Here is a 19,075-nt window from a genome sequence, read left to right on the forward strand (position 1 = left end):
CGCTGTCAGGGGACTAGGCTGTTAATTTATTATGTGAATGATGGTGGTATCGGGCTGTGCTTATCCAAGCTAAGCCTATTTTAATGATCAAAACCTTGAACCTGGAATTTAGGGAAAAATTTTGGACTAAATTAAGCAAAGGGACAATCTTTCTTTTGTATAGGATTTGTAGAATCAACATTGATTAATTGGAGTTGCAGTAATTACCCACTGATTAAAGTCAGTTGGGTTTTGATGGTTTATTTTGGTTTGTTTGTCTTGGGGTTTTTTTTGGTGTTTATTTTTTCTTTTTTTTTTCTAAATAACTTGATTATATCTTCCATGAGAGTTTAAAACCAAAAAATAAAAATAAGACAGGTGGAGAGCCTTTGGTTTCCACCTCATCAAAAAGAAACGTAAGTTTTGGTGACAGAAGATCTGTAAATATTTTATAGAATTCAGACAGGAATCCATCTGGACCAGATTTCTTTTTTTAGCGTTTCGTTCTCTTATAATTTGTCTTAATTTTATCTGCAGAGAGCAGCTACCTCAACTTTTTCAATTGAGTGTTTGAAGTGTTTGAAGATGGATTTTAAAATGTTTCCCTGTAAAATAATGGCCTGGTAGAGGCAGGTGTTTCTTTTGAGCAATTTAAAGTGGGACTACCCCTCTCTGCTGGCACACCCTCTGTTTTTGCAGTGAAACCATTTATTCTGAAAGATCTGTAATGTGTACAGTGCCTGGCAAAATTTAGTTGATGCAGTTTATGATACCTACTTGAAATAACAGCAATACCTTCTAATTTTTATGGGCATGTGATCATTAGGGGTCAGATTCCCATCTCTTTCATGGAAAACATTTAATCCTTGGATTAAAGCAGCACAAAGAAGGAGGCACTGCTCAATTTGAATTCATATTTCTGGCCTTGTTGTGGAACCCATTAGACACAACTCCCTGCACCCTCCCAGTGCTCTCATGATCTTAATTGCCTGAATTGTTTGTGATTTTGTTTGACCTTAAATTATTTCCTTTATGCTTCAGTTGCAGTGTTTTTATTTTCCTCTTAATAGTGAAATTAGTGGTTGATTTGAAAGGTACAACAGATAAGCTTTTCTATCCTCTTTAAATTTAAAGACAGCTTGCATTTTTGCATAGCTGATGTGTCTTTTGAGCATTATTTTTTTTCAAGTTAAATGTCACTTAATCAGGTTATTTACCAAGGGGAATGCAAATTATGGAATGGTTTATTTGGGTTAAAAACTCATCCAGTTCCAACTCTCTTGCCACAGAAAGGGACATTTTCCACCAGATCAGGTTGCTCAGAGCTCCATCCAACCTGGCCTTGGAAACATCCAGGAATGAGGCATCCCCAACTTTTCTGGGCAACCTGTGCCAGGGCCTCACCACCCTCTCAGGGAAGAATTTATTCCTAATATCCAATCTAAACCTGGCTCCTTCAGTTTGGAGCCATTCCCCCTTTGCCTATCAACTCATGTCCTTGTGAAAACGTTGCATAGGAGCCATGAGCTTGTGAGTGGTTCTGGAAACAGAGAAGTGTCCTTGGACTTCCCATGATTTTTCTTCTTCTTCTTTGGAGCTTTATGTGCTCAGGGACTCAGCAGCCACCACATCCCCTCCCCTCATCCCTTCTAGACCCCTTGGATCCTCCATGACATAGGAGGGGAAGCAAAAACCTCTGGACAGGACAAAAACTCCTCCAGCTTTTGTCCAATTAATTTTTGTACAGGACTTCTTTTGTTGCCTTTGTCACTTTATTTTTTGGTGGTGACAAATCTCCTCAATTCACCCTTTATGTTTTGGACATAAAGTTTGGACTCTTTTTTAATTATTATTATTATTTTTATTATTTTTATTTATTATTTTATTTTGGACATATGTTTGGACTCTTCCTACATAAGCTGTTCCATGCTTTTCACCTCATCCTTGAATCTTCAGTTTCATTTTCCCCATCAAAACACTTTTTGCTGCCACTGGCACCTTGCGGCTGTAATTTCCATGCATTATTTTGTGCCTGTGCAGGTTTGGATGGCTTCCCAAAGCTCTGAATGTAGCACAAGTAAATGGTGCAATAGAACATTTGAAATACAAGTTCTTTTGGTCCATGTCCCAACTCCATTACAGAGGTCTCCTTCCTTTTTTGCTTTATTTATTTTCAGAATGGTGCTTTCTTAAGGCTGGAAAATGGCTTTTGAGTCAAAAAAAATCAGTTAAAAACCTGTCTCATGGCTACAAAGGGCAGGAGGAAACAATTCTCAAATGTGGATCCTATTGTTTATGCAGAGTCAAGTTGCTAAAAACAACGAAACAAAAAAAATAAAGGGACCGCTGAGATTTGACAAGCATGGATAGAGGATATAAAAAAATCAAGTGTGGGTGTCTGCATTTCTACTCAATATTGCATCTCTGTGTAGTGATGTTGGAATAGGAATTCCTGGGTGGTGGAAGTTCTGTAGGAATTGCTGTCACCAGCTGAGAGCAGGCACAGCAGAGCAGAGTCTGTCTCTCACCTCACCTCACCTCACCTCACCTTATTGGGACTTAAATATTTCTATACCTTATAACCACCTTAATTCACATTCATCCTAACAGGGATGCAATTATATGACATAATTGCAGTTCTTTTGTGCAGAGCAGCAAAATGAAGCACAGACAGATGGATCTTGTGCTCTTCATCAGGTGTGAACTTGGCTGCAGTTCCTTCCTTGCGCCCATTCCTGCCTTTAGCCTCCAAAATGTGTTTAAATAAATTCATAAATTCACAGATGGATTATATTTTATCTGCCTGGACACAGAAGGATGCTCAGCCATGAGCCCTTGGTATGTGATAGGTCTCTGTCACTGCTCTTCCTTTCTCCTTGCTCTTTTCTTTCCTCTCTTGGGTGATGGAGATCTTCAGGTTATCTTCAAACCTGGCCCTTGGGGCTTGGTGTAACCTTGTTTAAATGTCAAGGCTTCTCCCAGTGTTTTCCCATGTTCTTCAGTCAGAGGTGGTGCATTCAATACCACACAATGTATTTTTGTTCTTCTCTTTTTCCTTCCTTCTTTTCATATTCCTGTTGCATTTTTGAGCCTGTGTAAGGTTTCAGGATGCACAACAACCTGTGGCATGAAGTTCTTGCTCAATTAGACTTTACATGACGGTTATTTTCTTTCTTTCATTCCTGTCTTCTCCTGAATTTACTTCATTACCCCACCGTTCTTGCACTGGAAGAAAAAAAGAGGGAGGTTTGCTTTTTCCAGGTGACTCAGGAATTCATGGGGTGTTATTTTATGGGAATTCTCTGCAGTCCAACATTCTTTTCCCAGTCTGATGAGACATGGCTTTTTTAGTTCTTCTATTGCAGTGGAAAGAAAGTGGTAGAATTGGTTAAAACATTGAAAAGACTGATGAAAATTATACATTTAAAAGTAAATTTCAGGGATTTAAAAAAATCTGTTATATATTTTAGCTTCCCAGGAACTGCAAACTTCTCCCTCTCCCTCTCTCTGTTGAAAAGTAGGCACCTCCTATGCGTTTTGACTGGGTCTCCACTCTTCACTTAAGTCTCTTCCAGTAGCTTGGGTGCACACTGAGAAGTAAGGGTCGGGTTTTTTTCCCAAGTAAAAAGTGATAGAAAAGAAAAAATAACCTTAAATTGTGGTAAAGGAGGTTTGGGTTGGCTATTAGGGAAAATTTCTTCACCAAAAGGCTTGCCAAGCATTGAAACAGGTTCCCCAGAGTAGTGGTGGATTCACCATTCCTGGGGGAATTTATTAGACATGTGAATGTGGCACCTGGGCACATGATTTAGTGGTAGCCTTGGCAGTATCTGGTTGGACTCAATGATCTTAAAGGTCTTTTCCAACCCAAAAAATTCTGTGATTTAGGTGCCTTAATTTACAGCTGTTTCCCACTCTTCTGCCAGCCCAGAGGGCTGTGCATCACCAGCCAGGTGTCCCAGCCCCACCCAACCCTCAGGACATCTGAGATTTATTTGGCACCCACATTTTGACAAATGCACCCACACTGCGCGACCTGTCTTCACCAGGATCTTACATACAGTTCACAGAGAAAAACTACACCCTCTTTCTTGGTGGAAAAACCAGCAGTCTGCATTTTTAAGGGCAACTCTTCTCTCCTGTCCAGGGTTTGCCACTGAGCTGTTTTGCCTCGGCTCGCTCGGGGCTTGGCGTTGCTCTCGCATGAGTCACGCGCTGGAGCCGAGCTGCTTCTCCTCCTTGATATTTGCTCTCGGTTCCCTTTGGTGCCATCATGTGCTACAAGAGCTCCTCAGCAGGAAGGAGGAGTCCTCCAGTGCCTGGTGAACTGTGAAATTGGCTGAAATGGGGCTTTTTAGGGTCCCTGGTTCATCACTGATTGGAAGCTGTGTCAGAGCAGACCTGACCAATACTTTTCTCAACATGAGGGTGAATGTACCCCAAAATATCTGTCTGTCTCAGTTTGAAAAGACAGGTGTCTGCTAAGGAAGGCAGGAACCTCCCTTGAAATGGAAAATGCAAACCTCCTCCTTCCAAATTATTATAATTTTGAAATTAAGGGGCTCTTCGGCAAAGGTATGGGAGTAGGAAAAACAGTTCTTTACTAGCAAAACTAAAAATACAAATGCAATAGTACAAACAAAACAACACCGACAGAGTCAGAATATGCCCTGACACCCTGTGGGTCAGGGTGGTGGCACAGTCCCATTCCATGGTGGCTCAGCCCTCCTGCAGTGCCAGCTGCAGTGCCCTGTTGGAGTAGGGATCCTGGACAAGGGTGGAGTTTTCCTCTGAAGGTCCAGGGGTGGTGAAGATGGGCCTGGTCTTCCTCTGGGAATCCAGTGGAGAAGAAAGCTGCTCCTCTGGGAATGCCGTAGGAAAAGGCTGCTCTGTTGTTCCACATCTCAGATTATACCCGGGTAGGAGTGCTTGGCTCCTCTCCCTGGCCAGAGCATCTCCCAATGGGATGATGGAATTTTATCAGCCATGCAGGGACACTCACTGGTTCATTAACAGAAGATATCTCGCCAGAGGGAGGATTGGTTAGAAGAGATAAAGACATAAGGAAAACTGCCCAATTAACAGAAGATAACTGCCCCACCTCTAACTGATGGCAAATAGAATAAACACCCCCAGCTCCATCTTACAACCTAAGACACTGTCATTAGGGTGAAAGAATGATGGGAAGGGGATGAATTTAGCTCTCCACAGGCTGCCTCAGGCTGGTAGCTGTCTCTGCTGTCTCACAAATGCTTGGTGAGTGCAGCTGGTCTGGAGAACACGAACTCCATTGACAGCACATATTTACACATCCAGATGTTCTGTGTTCACTGTCTTCTTGTCCTGGCCTGTAAAGCCTTCAAACAAGGTGAAATCTCTTTTCTCTTGCTGTGCTAATCCTGTGCTCTCCTACCATGTTCTGCTGAAAGCAGAAGATGTGGCAGGAGGTTCAGCTCCATTGTGGAGCATCCTCACCTAGTGAGGGTTGGGTGTTAGCATGTTTTCCAAGGATTTGTTGCTGTGTTTTTCTGCTTTGTCCCTTTGGTGAATATCTGTGGTGAAAAACACCTCTACTTCTCGTTCCTCTTCAGTCCATGTTAATATTCATCCTGTTGCCTTGCTGCAAGCAGCCCCAGCAATTCCTTGCCTCCCTGTGACTGTTTCTACTGTGGAACATTCCTTTACTTTTCAAACAGTTTTTAAATGTTTTTTTGTTTGAAAAGAAGGAAAGTTGAAATTAAGATAATGACAGTGCTCATCTTCCCTCCTGGCTTAGGGAGACTGTGTTGTGGTTTAAAAACACAGGCAGAAAGTCTGTGAACATCAGATTGGTGGAATATTAAGAACCACTTGAAATAATTAAGGGAACAACCACGTTCTCCGACAGTGAGAGGTTGTGGCAAAACTGAATTAGTTGGAAAATTTGCCATGGTTGTGTTTCCTCAAATATGTGCAATGGCAGGTTCCCTGTAAGTTTTTTAGCAAATTCACTTTAGTCTGGTAGGAAAATTGGCTCACGGCCACTGCTGACTCTGGGCTATGATTCATGAAAATTTCTTCACCAATAGAGTAGTCAGGCACTGGAACAGGCTGCTTAGGGAGGTGGTGTAATCACCAACCAGGGAATTGTTCAAAAGGCTTGTGGAAGTGGCCCTTGGGGATTTGGTGGCTGTGAACATGGTGGTGTTGGGTTAATGGTTGGAGTCAATGATCTTAGAAGTTTTTTCCATCATTATTCTGTGGTCTGTTGATTAGATTTACACTGGACATAACTAACTTGGATCTTCTTCCATGATCTTGGTAGGAAACATGAAATGAAGATACCAAGTTGTTTTCTGTCTCTTGATGAATCACAGCCAAAGGTAGAAGTATATTCTTTATTTCTCACTGAGCTCTGTGTCCTCACCAGACCATGCTGCTTCTCATTTACCCTTCTGCAAGGTTTATTTATAATGTGACTGGTAGTAAACACTGGTGGAAGTGAGAGCATATTCTGATTGTGTGTATTGAATAACAATATTTCTTCTTTGGGCAGTGGAAACGAGTTATGCTTGTTGATGGGGGAGCAGGGAGCAGGATCCTGGGATTTAGGAATCTATTACTTTATTAATTCACCCATTTTGCCCTGCATCTTCCTTCCCTAAGCAATTGCAGCTCTGTCTATCAAGATGTTCCCGAGGACTCGGAATTTGTTACCATCCTCAGATGCATTTTTCATTATTCTGTTGAAATCCAATATAAATTTATAAATGCCATTTCTAATTTTGTTAAGCTGACCTAGTGTGGTGCAGTTGGTCTCTGTCCATTCGTGCGTGTACTTCTTTTATAATTAATAAGTTTACTCTAACGTCAGAGTAGCAAACTAGACACCAGTTCCCTCTTCCCTGTGTTCCTCCTCCCTGTTTTTTATTACAGCAAATAGACATTAATATTCATCTTTTGTAACCAGTGAAAAGGCAGATGAAACCTAGATTTTGAACTGACTGGAAATTTAATTTTGCTGTTCACTGAAATATGTAATACTTCTGTGTTTGTCTAGCATATGGATAGATTGAGACTGTTCTACATGCAAGGTTCACAAAAAATAGACAGCATGGCACAAAAAAGCAAATAGAAGAAGGCAATACAGGTAAAAAATAGAAATAAAACCCTTGAGGTAGAAGCAACAGAGTTTTGGAGCATCTGTACTTGGGCAGTTCAGAGTTTGAAGTTGTCTAGATCATCTTCTTCAGGAGCCAGAATAAATGTTTAACCGTTGTAATAATGTCAGTTTAAAAAATAGGAAGGGTGACATCACATCTTGATCAAAATGAGCTCAGAGTGACCTGGCACTAAGTCATGGTAAGGCCTGGAACAGCAGAAAACATTACACACAGCTCAGTGCCCAAAAGATCTCTGGTCTCCCAAAGACTCAGGAGGCTCCTTTTCTCTTGATCTTGAATTCGTCAGTATCAGGGAAGCCTGATTGCTTCTCCAGCAGTGAAGATATTTGGGTTCTGAGGGCTGGCCTTGCTTGTGCCGTCACTCTGTCATTTATCACCCTCAGCTGCTGCTTTGGGGAACCAAACTGTCTCAGGGTGTGCTGCCTCGTGCTCTGAGGGTGGAATGGATCCTTCTTTCCATGGCACCTGTGATCCTTTTGGTGGAAGACTTTTTCTAGCAGGTAGTTTTGCTCTCCAGAAGTTTACATACCTTAAAGGGGAGGGAGTGGTAGGGTCTATGAATCTGAAATCTCCAAGGTAAACAAAACATATCCAGCCCTTCTTCTTGGCATTTGCCTAAGGCCAGCCTGTCTCTGGTGCAGGATTTGAAGCCTGTCTTCTGTTCTCTTGTGAGATGATGTGAAGACAGGTAGGTGTGGAAGGAGAGTCTGTTCACTGAAGTGGCAGCTGGGACTGACATGAAAGGAGGATAGCAAGCCTCCAGATTGCTTTCCTTGCCTCTGTTCTTCGTGTCTGACGTGCAGACATTGGTGCAACGTGTAATGTGTGCAGACAACTTGCATCCACCCCTTCTAAACTCTATTGCTTGTGGTTTCCTTCTGCTTTGTGTTTCGTGTCAGTCCATCAGATGTGAAGCCCTCTGACATCAACAGGAGGTCCTGTGTGAGGGCATCCAGAGCTTGGTGGGGTTGGAGGTGCCTTCTGATGGGCAGGAAAGGGTCTGTCCTACCTGATGGGAGCTGCTGTAGCTGCAAACCTTGGGGATGACTGGGTGATGAAAGAAGGGGTTAGACAGGAACTGTTCCTGTTGGCTTTGCGTGGTGTTGCTGAGCTGGGTGAAAAATGAGCTTGAGCAAAGGCTGCAATCAGATGTGCTGAGAGCAGCCAGAGCTCTTGGTGTCATTGCAATTAGAGGCACAGTGAGCCAGCTGTCTCTGCTTGTGGCTCGGTGTATATCTCCATAAAATGTCATGGGTGTCTTATCTCGCAGCCTGTCCTGATTCTATCTGTTCCTGGGACAGAATGCTCTGCTCCTGGAGACATCTACAGTGGCAGCAGGGAAGAGAAATCAAATCTATTGGGAAGCAATCAGGTGCTTTCCTCAAATAAGGGCTTTGATGAGGAAGAACGCAAAAAAGAGAATTTTTGTCATTCTTTCTGAGCAAGACAAATTTTTGTCTTTCTTTCTGGAGAGGAGCAGGAACAGCTCATTCCTGAGATAATCTCTGCTGGTTTTACTCTGCAGCTACTCCACGGTGCCTCCGTGGGCGTTCGCTTTGCTCTGCCGTGAGCTTCACTGGAGGAGGGGAGGCAAGAGCACAGTTCAAGGGATTGAGTCAGGCTGTTCACAGTCATTCCTGATGTCACGCCAGTCAAGCACCACACAAGTGTCTCCAGAAGCTTCTGGAAGCCTGTTTAATTTGTACAAGATTATGGATATGATGCCCTGGGGGTTTTGTTGTTGTTGTTTTTTTTGTTGTCGTATTTTGTATCTTGTCAGCCTAGGCTAGACAGTGAGGTCCTCAGGCTGTGGGGATGGAGATGACTTCATTCTCCAAGGACCTTCCATCAGCTTTAGAATTCATCTGGGAAGCAAAGTGTGAGGAAATATCTGCACTGCTGCTGCACTCCCAGCCCTGCTGCAGGCTGGGCATTGCTCCTGACCACCCACCCTCCTGCCAGGCATTTCTGCAGCTCCTGAGCTCTGCTCTCCTCTCCTTGCCTGCCCAAAGCCACCCAGGGACATGACACTAATATTACAAACTCCGCAAAAGATCCAGAAGGAAATAAATTAACTCAAAGTCATCCCCTGCAGCCACTCTGATTGACCTCTGACAGTTGTGTTATGAGGCACTTGGGGATTTGTGCAATGACACCAACTCAAAGCTAAAACCATTGAGTAAAAACCCAACAAAACAAAACAAGATTATTCCACAGCAGAGCTTGTTCATACGTTCAGGCTCTGGGAAAAAGAGGAAAGAGACATTTTTCCAGGTAAATTCCAGGTTTATTGAGTTCTGGTTTTAATAATTGAGAAAAAAACCCTAAGGAAAGAAGCTGGAAAGCAGAATATCTATGACACAAGTGACAGAGTCAACCCTAAGCAGAAGGCTTTGCAAATATGCCCTCTGATCTCATGATTTCAGAAAACTTCCATATTAACCAAGTTACTCCTGGCTGAAGATGTCCCTGCTCATTGCAGGAGGGTTGTCATAGACCTTTAAAAGGTCCTTATTTTATTTTATTTTATTTTATTTTATTTTATTTTATTTTATTTTATTTTACTTTTATTTTTATAATTATTCTTTTTAAAATTATTCTGTGAGCCTCTAGTACTCTGCCAACAGGAGAGCTCTGTCAGTTTTACAGGCAGGGAAGTGGAGGCAGCTCTATGGAAAGCAAGGAAATTCTGATTATTCTTCCTTGTGGCTCCTGTGTAAACAAAACTCCCAGTGAGAAATGAAAGGAGGTCAACCTGTTTAGTTCATTTAAGGGAGGTTAAAAGGCAAAAGAGAGATCAAACAGCAAAGTTCAGGAGTTGGGAAGACACAGCTCTCCTAACAGTGGCTGGGGATGGTCCTTCCTTAACTGGAGCCTCAGGGAGGCTCTTATGGAAAGAGTGACCTGCGCTGGCCAAAGGCTGTAGGGGTTGATGTGTAAAGATGATTTATGTGAAAATATCTGCAAGCTCTTTATGAAGGTCAGGCCAGTCAAAGGATTTTATCTGGTTAAAAAACCTCAGAAAAAATATGTCTAGGTGGGTCATCCGGAAGTGGAGGTGTCCTCATCATTAAAGAGTTCTGAAGCCCCCAGGGAAGGCACTTCTCCATCAGCAAGGTGGTGTTAGAGCTGGGAATGGAGCACCTGGACAGGACACAGAGGGGGCTGTGTGAACCCAGTGAAGGTCAACAAGTGCAAGTTCCTGCACCTGGGTCAGGACAATCCCAAGCACAAGCACAGGCTGAGCAGAGAATGGAGTGAGAGCAGCCCTGAGGAGAAGGACGTGGGGCTGTGGGTGGATGAGAAGCTCAGTGTGACCCAGTAATGGTGCTCTGGCAGCCCAGAAAGCCAAACCTGTCCTGGGCTGTGTCAAAAGCAGGGTGGGCAGCAGGTGAGGGAGGGGATTCTGAACCTCTGGTCTGCTCCGGTGAGAGACCTGGAGTTCTGGGGTCATCACCATAAGAAGGATGTGGAGCTGCCTGAGTGAGTCCAGAGGAGGCCACAAAGAGGATCAGAGAGCTGGAGCAGCTCTGGAGAGAGGCTGAGAGAGCTGGGGCTGTTCAGCCTGGAGAAGAAGAAAAGGCTCCAGGCAGAGCTCAGAGCCCCTTCCGGAGCCAATGGGGGCTCCAGAGGAGCTGGGGAGGGACTTTGGACAAGGAGTAATGGCTTCAAACTGAAAGAAAGCTGTCTTAGATTTAATTTTAGGAGGAAATTCTGTATTCAGAGGGTGGTGAGGCCCTGGCACAAGTTTTTCAGAGAATTTGTGTCTGTCCCATCCCTGGAAGTGCCCACAGTCAGGCTGGATTGGGCTTGGATCGATTCCTCTGAGTGTGGTGGGATAGTCAAACTTGCTGAGGATACACTGCCCCCTCATTCAGGTCATCAATGGAGATGTTAAACAGGATTGGACCCATTATTGAGTGGTTTTATCACCTCCAGGTGCAAGAAGATCTTTCTCCATGGTGCCTGTTCCCAGAGGTTCTCTATCCTTCCTCATAGACTCTCCCAATGTCTCAGTTCATCTTTCCGGCTTGGGTTTAGATCTATTCCCTTGTCTTGCCCAAAAGGAATAGAAATAATGTTTTCCTCCCTGTCTCTTTGCAGCAGCCTTGCAGAATTGAAGGATTGAGTCTTCCCATCAATCTTCACTTCTGTAGGAAAAGCAACCCCATTTACTCAATCTTTCCTATCAGGCTATGTTTTCTTGACCCGTTGTCATTCTCCCAGTTCCCTCCAGACTCTCTTCAGTCTCTGACAATAAAAATCTTTGCTGCAGAATTTGTTGCTTACAGCTGAGGATCCGCAGTGTGGGGTCAAGCAGAAGGTTTGCTTCCCTTGTTGAGAAGATTGTAATCCTATTTACACAGCCTCTATTACAGGAAATGTCACTGCAGATCCGTGCTCAGCTGGAAGCCTGTGGCATCCATCCATCCATCCATCCATCCATCCATCCATCCATCCATCCATCCATCCATCCCTCCATGCAGCACTGGCCAGCAGCTCCCCATCCCCTGTTGGTGCTCTCCTTTGCTCTTCCTAAATTCAAGCCCCTGCAGTTCATCTGGATTATGCAGAGCCTCATTTTCTTTGTTGAACATTCCTTCTGGTTTGTTAAGATTGTTCTGGAGGCTGGAGCTGTCATCTCACTCCCCTGTTGGGTGCTGTGTGTGCGTTGGATGAGGATAATTCCTGTTCCATCACCCAGCTCACTGCTGAAAATACACATGGAGAGAGCAGAGCTTGGTGGACACCACCCAGATTGTTCTTTGGGTAGGACAACAGTCCACTGAGAGTGTTTAATGGTGAAAGAGAGCAGGTTTAGATTAGGCATTAGAAATAAATTCTTTACAGTGAAGGATCTGAGGCCCTGGCACAGGTTGGCCAGAGAAGCTGTGGCTGCCCCATCCCTGGAAGTGTTCAAGGCCAGGTTGGATGGGGCTTTGAGCAACCTGGTCCAGTGGAAGGTGTCTCTGCCCATGGCAAGGGGTTGGAAGCAGAGGATTTTTTGGGTTCTTCCAACAGTTCTGTGATTCTATGATTTTTCTAATTAAAAAAAAAAATGCTGCAGCTTTTATCAATTTCTTTGGCCATGCAAACATGAGACCATAACAGGCACCTGTGACCGTGTTCACAGGGGTCTCAGGTTGAGGGAAGAAACAAGGATCTGACTCCATGTTTCAGAAGGCTTGATTTATTTTATGATATATATTACATTAAAACTATACTAAAAGAATAGAAGAAAAGGTTTCATCAGAAGGCCAGCTAAGAATAGAATAGCCAAGAATGATAACAAAGGCTTGTGGCTCGGCTCTCTGTCCGAGCCAGCTGGGCTGTTGTTGGCCATTAATTACAAACATCCAACATGGGCCAATCACAGATCCACCTGTTGCATTCCACAGCAGCAGATAATCAATGTTTACATTTTGTTCCTGAGGCCTCCCAGCTTCTCAGGAGGAAAAATCCTAAGGAAAGGATTTTTCATAAAAGATGTCTGCGACCGGCACCCACTGCCTGCTGACTTCTATAAAGAGTTGAAGCTTGATTTGATATGACTTCTTTCCAGCTGCATAGCGGCTGTCAATTCTGGTTTTCACCATACTTTCAGGGGCTTTATTCCGCTGTCTTTACAGGAAATTGGAAAAAAAACAACCTGGTGGATTTGCAATTTTCTTACTCTTTTCTCCATGTGTTTAGTAAATAGGCACAGTAAGGACCCTCCAGTCTGCCAGGAGGGCCATGAATGGCTCTGATGCTGTTTCAGGCATCACAGGAGGAAAATTGCAGAATCCCACAGGTAGGAAAGAACATCTGAAGGTTGTCTTGTCCAACACCCTCCTGAGAGCAGGGTCACCTGGAGCAGGTTTCTCTGGCACCTGGTCACTCAGGGCTTGAACATCCCCAAGGATGGGGAACCTACAGCCTCTCTGTGCAGCCTAATGATGTTTGATGACTCTTACTTAAAAAAAAAAAAAAAAAAAAACCAAAAAAAACCCCCACAAAATAAGCAAAAAAGCCACTCCAACCCCAAAACAAGCAGGTTTTTTTTTCTTTTTTGAAGTGGAATTTCCTGTATTTCAATGCCTCTTACTTCTTGTCCTGTTAAGACCATTAAGAGTCTGGCTCCATCATGTTTGCTTATTTCCATCAGATATTGAGACAGTTTAATACCACCACATCCTTCTCTTCTCCAAGGGTGAAGAGCCCCAGCTCCCTCAGCCTTTCCTCATCCCATCCTTTCACCATCTTTATGGTCCCTCACTGGATTCTCTCCAATATGTCCATGTCTCTCCTCCTTTCCCACTTTTTTCCAGTATTGTCTGGAAATAAATGTTCCAGCTCAAGTCTTTCTCAGCCAATCTCAACTTTAAATATAAATAAATTGTCTAAAGGGCTGTTGTGGTTGAATTCCAGCTGGCAAATAAGTTCCACACAGCCACTCCCTCACAGTCCCCAGCAGGTTGATGGAAATGAACTGGATGAGTAAAAGTGAGAAAGCTTGTAGGTTTAAATAAGAATGGTTTAATTATTGAGATGTAATATAACAACAACAACAACAACAACAACAACAACAACAACAACAACAACAATAATAATAATAATAATAATAATAATAATAACAACTATTTCTTCCATTATGAAATCTCGCCTTTCATTCCCACCACTAATGCTGCTCATCCAAGTGTCTCTAAATGGAGACTGATGGATGTAGGGCTCTTAAATTTAATTTTGCCTGGAGGTTTTACTTGCCAATGTCTTTCCCAGTCCAAGAGATATGGACAAACTCTTTCCTTGAAATCCTACATCCTGCTACTCTAGTCAGGCATGATTGGCTTGTATACAGAATATACAAAGCAAGTACCTAATTTCATTAAAATACAAATTCATGCCCCTTTTTAGTCTGGCTTGGATGTGTTTATTTTTTTTATTTGTATTTCAGTTGATGAGGATAAAGCTGTGATAAAAGGTTTTTTTCTTCTTTCTTATTCTTTTTTTTTTTTTCTGTCTAGTAGGTTAGGAAATGCTTGTTCCAATTTGTACAAACTGCCTTCACAGTAAATTGGACAAGTTTCCCTGAGGAGCAGTAGACAAAAGACTTGGGACGTGCCACGGGGATGGGGAGGGAAATGCTTTTATTGCCAATCAAATTAAAGGCGTTTAGATCTGCTCTTAAATTTTCCTGTAAATATATTACTGTGGGGTAAGAATTTGGCTCCAGAGCTGTATGAATAAGGGATATTTCAATAGCTTGGTAGGATGGGGTGGGAGGTGGCTGCTGCTAAAAAGGTTTGGTTAAGCTACAACAAAATATTTTATTTTCAATTCTTTCTATTTTTCCTCCCTTACAAGGAGAAAAAGCTTTAAAATGGAAACAGGTCCTGAAAATGATAAATCAACATTAAACACTTGGAGTGCTCTAAACCCCCCCCTTCTCTCCCCCTTTCACACCACTCTGTTGGAGAAAAAATAGATGCATTCACTGTTTGCCAAAACAACACTTTCCCAGTTGTAATCAAGGCATTTTACAACAGGGTGGAGACTTTCACTCTGTGTTTGATGTCTGTGGCCTTGGGGAAGTCATGGCAAGAAATGTTTCCACTTGCTTATCTCTAAAGAGAGAGGATGAGTCAGGAAAAATCTGTGTACAGAGGCTGTTTTCAAGCTCTTTAGTTGTCCCAAATCCCTGCAGTGATCTTAAACTGTGGGAGAAAAAGAAAATATTCCTTATTTCTGCCCAAAAACTTTCTCATAACTGTCTTCCATGTGCCCATATTTTCCCAGGTAAATTTTGGATCTTGGGTTGCATTTTGTGATGACGGTTGTGCTGGTAGTTCTGAGGTCACCTGAGACCTGGGAAAGCTGGGGTTTGTTCCCAAGTCCATCACAGACTTCCCAGCTGAATCTTCAGCTGAGTCTTGTAGGTTTTAGTGGTTGTGATCAAGATTTTCCACCAAGACACCACAGAATCACAGAATGGTTTGGGTAGGGAGGGACATTAAAGATCCTCTTGTTCCATCCCCTGCCATGGGCAGGGACACCTTCCACTATCCCAGGGTGCTCCAAGCCCTGTCCAACCTGGCCTTGGACACTTCCAGGGATGGGAGAGCCACAACTTCTCTGGAAAACCTGTGCCAGGGCCTCACCACCCTCTGAATATAGAATTTCTTCCAAATATCCCCTCTAATCCTACTGTCTTTCAGTTGAAAGCCATTACTCTTTCTCCTACCAGTCCATGCCCTACTAAAAAGTCCCTCTCCACCTCTCCTGCAAACTCTCCTGAGCTACTGGAAGTTGCTCTAAGGTTTCCTGGGAGAAAGTACAATTGTAGGGTGTATTTCCATGGAACTCATGGTTTAAGTACAATTGCAGGGTGTATTTCCATGGAACTCATGGTTTAAGTACAATTGTAGGGTGTATTTCCATGGAGCTCATGGTTTAAGTACAATTGTAGGGTGTATTTCCATGGAGCTCATGGTTTAAGTACAGTTGTAGTGTGTATTTCCATGGAACTCATGGTATAATTACAATTGTGGGGTATATTTCCATGGAACTCATGGTTTAAGTACAGTTGTAGGGTGTATTTCCATGGAGCTCATGGTTTAAGTACAGTTGTAGGGTGTATTTCCATGGAGCTCATGGTTTTGCAGTTTTGATGGATTGTTTTGCTGTTGAGTGTTTGGTTTACAAGTTTTCCCTTTGCTTCCTCCTGTTTGCTCCATTTTCTGTCTCCTTCAAGCACACTCCAACACACACCCTCACCTTTTCTCTGGCTGCTTAGGCTCTCACAGCTCAAATTCCACAAGTTTGGGCTGAAGGCTGTTTCCCTAAAATGAAGGATTTCTGCCCTGGGGGCACCTGGAGCCTGGGATGCCAATTATGCGTGTGCGTGGCACACTGAGGCTGGCAGGGGAAGCTGCACTCTGGATTTTCTCCACTTTTAATGGATTTAGCTCCCAACCATTGCTCTGTCAAGGCAGTGGCACTTTCATCCTCTTTTCATGTGTCTGGCCCAATTAAGGGAGGATGGCGAGTGATTTCTTTTGGTCCTGGAGTTCCGCTGTCTGGTGCATCTCAGCGCTGATTTTTTTTTTTTTTTTTTTTTTTTTTTTGCTTGGTTTTGAAAGTCTGAAAGAAAAAAAAAAAAGGAGAATGAAGTACAACAGGTGCCTGAGGCCATCAGGCTGTTCCCAGTACAGTGCAGAACTGGGATTTTCTGGTGCTTTGCTTTGCATGGAGGACAAACCAAAGGAATAGCAGCAAGTATCAGTATCACCCCAAAAGAGACTTTTTCTAAGATATTTGTCAATTAGGACATCATGTAACACCTGGTCTTGTGCCACAGGAAGTGGAGGCCATTGCCAGCTCTCTGTCAGAGGGAAAATGTCTGGTCCAGAACATGAGAAATTTGAATATCCAAGCCCAGAACGATGCATCACAGCCCATAGCATCCAACCTAACACCCCAGAATCTTTCTCAGTGCAAGAAAGTCATGGAACAGTTGGAGCAGGACCAGAGGAGCCACAAAAGGATCAGAGAGATGAAGGAAAGGCTGCACAGCTGGGGTTGTTCAGCCTGGAGAGGAGAAGGCTCTGGGGATTCCTTGATGCAATATTTAGTATAAGAAAGAAAAGGACAGACTTTTTAGCAGCACCTGTAGTGATAGGACAGTGGTTTTAAACTAAGAAAAATGGTAGATACAGAGTAATTATAACGAAGAATTTTAGTTTATGGTAAGGTAAGTAAAACACTGGAACTTCACTAGAAATATTTCAGACTAAAGAAGTTGGACTGGATGACCTTCAAGGGTCCCTGCCAAACCAAACCATTCTGATTTTTCCATCTCACCAAAAATGTTGCTATTCTTGCAAGATTGTAACTATTTTTTTGTGGTAGAAACACCAGTCTGGGGTGTTTTTTTCATAACCTTGGTGTAAGAAAGCAGCAGCTAGGTTTGGTCCTGTATAATTTCCCAACTCATGCAGCACCTTTATCTCCTCTCTTCCTTTGCTACCATCATCTCCATGCCTTTGAGCTGAACTACTTTGACACCAAAGCCCTGGACACTGTTGAAATGCTGGAGGATGTCTGGGTGAGGCATTTCTGTGGATAAGGAGGAAGAAGTTGTCTTCCACTGACTGCTGCATTTATTTCATTCTGCTGCTGCTACCTCAGGCCTTGCAGATTTTTAATTTTTTTTTTTTTTTTTTTAACCAGCAAGGCAAAATAAATCTGGCTCAAATATTTCTGCTTCAGGCCCAAGAGCTTATAACAGCAAACTGTCTCTTTTGAGAGCTCATCAGGGCTGCAGTGTGATGGATAAACTCCAGCCAGCTGTGTACTGGTAATGTTCCAGGAGACAGTATCACCTTTTTTTTTTGATGGAGTGCTTAAGTCTTTACCTTCCAGCTCAGGATCTCAAAGCACTTTGTGAACAGCAAGGAATTAAAAGTTGCCCTTTATCAGTGGAGAAAATGAGACACAGGGAGGTCAAATGGCTTGCTTGCCCTCAAAACCATTTGTAGTCCAGAACACCTGGATTTTAGTGCTTTTAATTTTTTTGCAGGTGGGCATGCTGAAGTTTGGAGATTGCTCCGTGTCTTTTATTTTTCTTCTCAGTCCTATTTTTTCCTTAGGCTACTGAGGTTTAACTGACTTTTAACAGGGCTGTGCCTGTCTCTTTTTTTTTCTGTTTTTTAGGTTTGAAGTGTAATCCAGCATCCATCACTCTCCAGAAAATGTCTTATGGATCCATTGATGGGAGTGGATTTGGGAGCAGGAACCCATTTGGAGGCCCTTCCAGACAAGGCTATCAACCTCTAGGTGAAGTATTGATCCCCTGCTGTAATTTATTCCACCTGAGGGCTGGAGTTTGACTTGCTCAGGTTCACTGTGGCTGCTGTGTAAATGTCACACCCTCACCAGGGGTCATTCCTGACGCCGATTTTCAAAGGTGAAACCCAAACTTTTGCAGTTTGATCTGCGTGATTGAGGCCTGACCATGCTCAGAATTTGAGGCTGTGGCATGGGAGAGCAGCACTAATGAGGGTTTTGGGGGGAATTCTGGGGAACCAGAAGGAGAAATGCAGAATATTCCCTAAAGTGGCTTGTGTCTTTTGTCATCTCCCCATCACCTTTACAAGAAGTTTGTCTCAATGGTTGTTCTCAGGCTGGCAGGTGGAGGGAGTAGATGAGAGGATGTACAAAATGCAGTGGGCTGTGCTTTCCCAGAGGATAACTTTGATGTGGAAGCTGCTTGATTTTGAGAAACATGCTTGGATGTGGCAAACAGGATCAAAAACTCACTCAGGAAATACTGAAACCTAAAAGAGTGGGATTGAGAAAATGGCCCTGGATTCTCTCTTTGTGTTGTTTTTTAAGCAGAGGCCAGACCAGCTCTAGGGCTGATCTGGGTTATCTAGTCTGGCTTTGAGCAAGTCTTTTTATCTGGAACACATCCTTCATTTTGTTCCTGTGTCTGGTTTGCTCTGGTAACATGGCAAAGGGGTCTCTTTTCCTTTTACCACCAGGGAAGAACATCACCACACTCTCCACTTGCCTTTGATTTCAATATTCACTAACACAGCCTGATTTGGTGTTCATGTTTTGAGGGTTGCAAATGTTCTTTGGAAACATTTTTTTTGTTTCATAAATAGTGGTTCTCCCTGGATGGAAATATATATATATATATTTAAAAAACAGAGGTTTCTCTTGTGTTTCTCTCTTCTTAGAAATTTGGGGTTAATTTTGATGGCTTTTTTTCTTTGACTAGGAAGAGGGTATTGAAGTAAGTACAAGTTGTCTGTTCAGTTGTAAGTAGTGATTTTTTAGGCTATTCTGCAAGGCAAAATTAAAGGCATAAAAGCAAGGAAGAATGGGATACTTGGGCACAATCAAAGAACCGTAAGAAAACAGAATTGAAATGTGGATTAGACAAA

At 43.1% G+C, this 19,075-nt stretch overlaps 1 protein-coding gene across 4 annotated transcripts in view; it reads left to right on the top strand.

Annotated features, from left to right (window-relative positions):
- Nucleotides 1–19,075, top strand: part of TSNARE1 (t-SNARE domain containing 1) — a 470,571-nt gene that overhangs the window by 82,747 nt on the left and 368,749 nt on the right. For all 4 annotated transcript variants that reach the window (XM_054295392.1, XM_054295260.1, XM_054295195.1 and 1 more), the window contains exon 4: nt 17,838–17,960. In XM_054295392.1, coding sequence (XP_054151367.1) covers nt 17,876–17,960 — 85 coding nt within the window. In that variant the 5' untranslated portion in view covers nt 17,838–17,875. The remainder of the gene's footprint in view (nt 1–17,837; nt 17,961–19,075) is intronic.

Source organism: Melozone crissalis, unplaced genomic scaffold, assembly GCF_028551555.1.
Source record: "Melozone crissalis strain CALT ecotype California unplaced genomic scaffold, PUWL_Pcris_2 ptg000002l_1, whole genome shotgun sequence".
Taxonomy (NCBI): Eukaryota; Metazoa; Chordata; class Aves; order Passeriformes; family Passerellidae; genus Melozone; species Melozone crissalis.